Source organism: Trachymyrmex septentrionalis, unplaced genomic scaffold, assembly GCF_001594115.1.
Source record: "Trachymyrmex septentrionalis isolate Tsep2-gDNA-1 unplaced genomic scaffold, Tsep1.0 scaffold109, whole genome shotgun sequence".
Lineage (NCBI taxonomy): Eukaryota > Metazoa > Arthropoda > Insecta > Hymenoptera > Formicidae > Trachymyrmex > Trachymyrmex septentrionalis.
The window spans coordinates 806235-810698 of NW_017304217.1; the positions used below are offsets into that span (position 1 = coordinate 806235).

The window sequence follows — 4464 nt, forward strand, 5'->3', positions numbered from 1 at the left end:
ACCAGAGCGGTGTGCATCGTCGGTGTCCGTACGACCGCGTTTAAAATCAGCATACCAGTCGATAATTGTTGATTTGCCTGGGGCAGAGGTGCCATAATGTTTGTCCAACCACTGTTTTGCCTCAACGGTGTTTTTTCCCATCAAAAAGCAGTGTTTAATGAGCACACGAAATTCCTTTTTTTCCATTGTTATGAAAATAACCAAATTAGCGTCACTAAAGCTTCAATAACTCACACAATAATGATCCGAATGACATATACATTTAACAGTACGCCTAAAAGGGTCTGTTCTTTCGAACCACTATGTACTTTTTGTGTTAGTGGCGCTCTCTATGTGTCAGACTGGGGACTTATTGACCGATGTGTTATATATATACATATATTTGCGCAGAGCTTGGAAGGATTTACACAATTCTAAAGGAAGCTCAGTGAGAAGGTATGAGTAAGGATGCAGAGAGATTTTAATGAATTAGCAAGACTTGGAACTTATACACGTGGCTTAAATTTGAATGACTCAACAGGAACCATCAGTAACTTGACCAGCATGGTCAAAAGTCCGGAACTCAAGAGAAATGTAGGAAACTTTGATCCCAAAGGATTAAGCATCCCATGCCCCCTCTCCAAGCGCTGTTGCTCGATGGGAAGAGCGCTCTGCTTTAGGGCAAATTTTCCGCGCGGCGACCTAGGATCGTATCATGTGAAAGCGGCGTTACGCCACGCTCAGAGCACCAGTCAGTGCGCGCGAACAAGAAGAAAGATATGCACCTAGAATTCTAGCTTCCAATGAATCTACTGTCGGGCGGATGTAACAACATGCATGTGCTGTGTATATGTTTACCGATTATCTATGTCATGTTCTGTCCAATTTGAGCTCTGGAGCCAAAACGCAAAACCATTTACGTAAAAAAATTCAATGTAAGATTTTTAGAGTATATAACACTTTTAACTCTGAAGTGTTGATAAGTGTCACTTAGATGCGTATCAACACTTTCCAGTCCCTGAAATCTTACCCACATCGAATTTTTTTGCGTCGATGGCTTTCCGTTTGGACTCCAGAGCTCAAATTGGACACTAGTTGTATGATATTAGGTTGGCTATAAGTGACCAAAATATCACATAGACAATCAGAGACTCAAAAAAAAAGAGAAAACTTTGTTCCAAACAGGGAAATATTAAACTATCGAGAAAAAAACAATTTTGATGTATCTCTTTTCTTAGTCGAGACAGAATACACATATTCCGTCATTTTTGTTGTGTTAATCTTTAATACTCACTTTGCGGACTTCGTGCAACCAATCACAAGTCATTATTTTATTAGGGTTAAAATCACATTAAAACTAATTTCGAAAGATTTTATCATCTTTAATCAAATTTCCAATAAGAAACGCATTTAATTTAGTATTTAAGTACATGATAATAAAAAACAAATACTAAAAAACAATATTTAAAAGATTATTACGGATTTGCTGTTCATTCCGTTTACGCTTATTCCGCTCCATGGGGATGAAGGAATTCAAAGCCGCGTAACGAAAACTGCAGAACGTTTGTGATTGGTTTTGCTCTTGTTCCGCGTTACGCTATTTCGCTGCATGGGTAGGCATCTTAAGGTACATTCACACGACGGAAAAGCAGAAGAGCAGCAGCCAATTAGAATTCACGCCAGTAATCGACAATTTCGGCTTTTTGTACTATTTACTACCAGTAGTAAACTTGCAATAGTCAACTAATTGACCACTGCTTTTTCGCTTTCTATTTTTCCGTCAAGGTGTGAACGCGTCCTTACAACTACACCAGTTAAACTCATGACACATACAAAAACGTATAATCGTAACACGAAAGCAGTAAGCGAATTGCCCAATCACGATAGAGACCAGTAGCGAATCCAATCTTATAACTTCCTTACTGCTTACGTGTTACGGCTTTACGTTTTTGTATGTGTCATGGGCTTTACAACTATGCTTATGACTATTGTGGAATAAGCTTTAGGGTCTTTCCACACAAACTTGCATAACCGCATAACCATATGCATAAAGAAAATTATCCAATCACATTTCTGTCATAAAGACAAACGTAAAACGCGCGCGACACGCGATATGAGTACAGCTTTACCGTATAGATATTTTCATTCTAATGGTATACTGTCATTGGATATCGCGTGCCTCGCGCGCGACTAACATCGCGCTGATGTGCCGGAGCCATTATTCTTACACCGTGGTATAAACTAATCGTATCGGGTGCATTCAGCAGAGAAAGCAGCTTGGCAACTGTTGTAAAATTTTTCAATACGATCGGTTTAGACCTATAAGGAACCAAAAGCAAGCCATTGAAGAATTTTACAACAGTTGCCAAGCTGCTTTCTTTGCTGAGATGTGTCCAGAATCGTCGTCTAGATGCATCGTGTTATTAACAAATGTTAAACAAGGATAAAAGAATGTCTGGATGCATCCAGATAATAATTCTGAACGCAGCCAATGATTACGTTCAACAGATTCAACAGTTGAGTGAGCGCTCGCTGCTATTAATGTATTCTTCTAGATCCAAAATGCTGATTGGATGATCTAAAAGAATACACCAATAATAGCGAACGCTCACTTAACTGTGAGTCCGCTGAACGCAGTCATTAGGTCTGTTCGCGTTCTATGAAATCCCCAAATATTTTTATCTCAATTAAGTGCAAAAATAGGCATATGTTTTATACCTATTTGCCCTTGAAAAGAGAGAGAGAGCGAGCGAAGATGCCGAGTGCGCAAACAGTGCAAGCACACGACAAACCTAAATCTATATACATGCATTACATGCACCGACACACCTATCACCTGTCAATCCCGTTCATGATTTCATTGTTTACATGCCGAACGTCAAAGTCAAACCCGTCGGATCGATACCGTTTGCACGCGCACGAATACGAATGCATCGGATTGTTGAGCTTCTAACGATGCGTAAAGGTGTGCGTACAGGTGTCTGATTCGCCGTAGGACATATTTAATAAACGGTAAACGCGTTGCGCGAGGAAGACGAGCTAGAGAGAGAGAGAGAGAGAGGGGCGTATGTGTGCGTCGTATCGTCGTATGTGTCGTACGTGAGCGGGAAAGAAGCGACGCCGCGGCCGGTACGGCGCGCTGGCGATAGTTCACTCTTAATCACTTGAAGTTTTGTTCCGACAGCGCGATAGAGCCTCGGGGATATATTCCCGCGCCAAGTTGGGACAATTTATGGGACACAACGTCACCAGCTGGGAGATGATACGCACGCGGGAGGAAAAGTCGAATTTCGACATTTTCGACGGTACTGACGGCACCGAGGTTCAGCATACGATTATGAACAACATGGTAGACGCCAGGGCCTGTTACAAGCCTAGCGGCAAAGTGAGTGTCGAGTTTAAACCTTTAAACACGAATTTAAAACGGGACAACTTTGATGAAATCCTGATTAATCAGTGCACCGTACAGTGCAGTGAAATCGTTTTCTTACAACGCAAAATTTACTTACGCATACACAACTTGTCGTTTTACTCTCATCTTTTTCTCTATTCTCTTCTTCTCTATCTTTCTATCCTAATAATTTATATTAATAAAATTACTTGGATAGAACTGTTAATTCTTGTTTGCAGTAACCCTTTAAGGGTTTTAACCCTTAGCTGGCGATGACTGAATTATTCAAAGTTGGACGTATATTTATTAGTTTTTAAAGATTATTTGTATATCCCCTTTACATTATTATGAGAGTATAAAAAATCGAATTCGAAAATTGCTACTTTTTTTTATTTATAATATTTATACACAGATTTACTTTTTCATTATCTAAGGATGAATTCAATCATTTGCGCTATACTAGCTTAATACACGTTAAAAGGTATACTCTATACAAAGTATCTGAATGCAGTGGTATAATAGCGGGATGTCCCCAAAGAGGAGTCAATAGACTTTAAGGGCATATAGAACAATAAAAAATAAGTCGAAAAGTTCTAATAAATGTAAGTACGAAAACAAACGATTGCCAAGATATCTCTTTGTTTAAATAAAAACGATAAAACATCGGAATTAATTATAAACAGACATAATTTCGATCAAATCTATCAGACAAACTTACTGTTTAGATGAGACGTAACCTCACATTAACTTGCTCCTCAGAAACTTATTCAGAAATTCATCTGAAATTTGTAAACAAACGTTCGTTTTTCTTATCCTATATACCCTTAAAGTCTATGACTCTTTTTTTATGTTAGACATCCTGTATCAACTTTGACAATGCAGCAACAAATATATTCTGTTAAGTAATGTGACAGCATTATTATGAAGTATTTAATTGTTTAAAATATTAGATATGTTTTTTTTATAGCTAAACTAATTCACACTTTTTGTACATCAAGTGAAATAAATATATGTTTGAAATTTCAAAAACAAGAAGAAAAGTTCTGATGCAGTCTCTCTCTCTCTCTCTCTCTCTCTCTCTCTCTCTCTCTCTC

General features: G+C 38.5%; 1 protein-coding gene across 3 annotated transcripts in view; it reads left to right on the plus strand.

Annotated features, from left to right (window-relative positions):
• The first annotated feature begins 2800 nt into the window (after window positions 1-2800).
• The window catches only part of LOC108748332 (coronin-2B-like), a 13783-nt gene continuing 12119 nt past the window's right edge, over window positions 2801-4464 (plus strand). Inside the window, exons 1-2 of one of the 3 annotated variants that reach the window (XM_018486413.1) lie at window positions 2801-2991; window positions 3164-3364. In XM_018486413.1, the coding sequence (XP_018341915.1) occupies window positions 3212-3364 (153 nt within the window). In that variant the 5' untranslated portion in view covers window positions 2801-2991; window positions 3164-3211. Of the gene's footprint in view, window positions 2992-3163; window positions 3365-4464 lie in introns of those variants that run through there. The other 2 variants (XM_018486422.1, XM_018486430.1) reach the window with 2 other exon arrangements.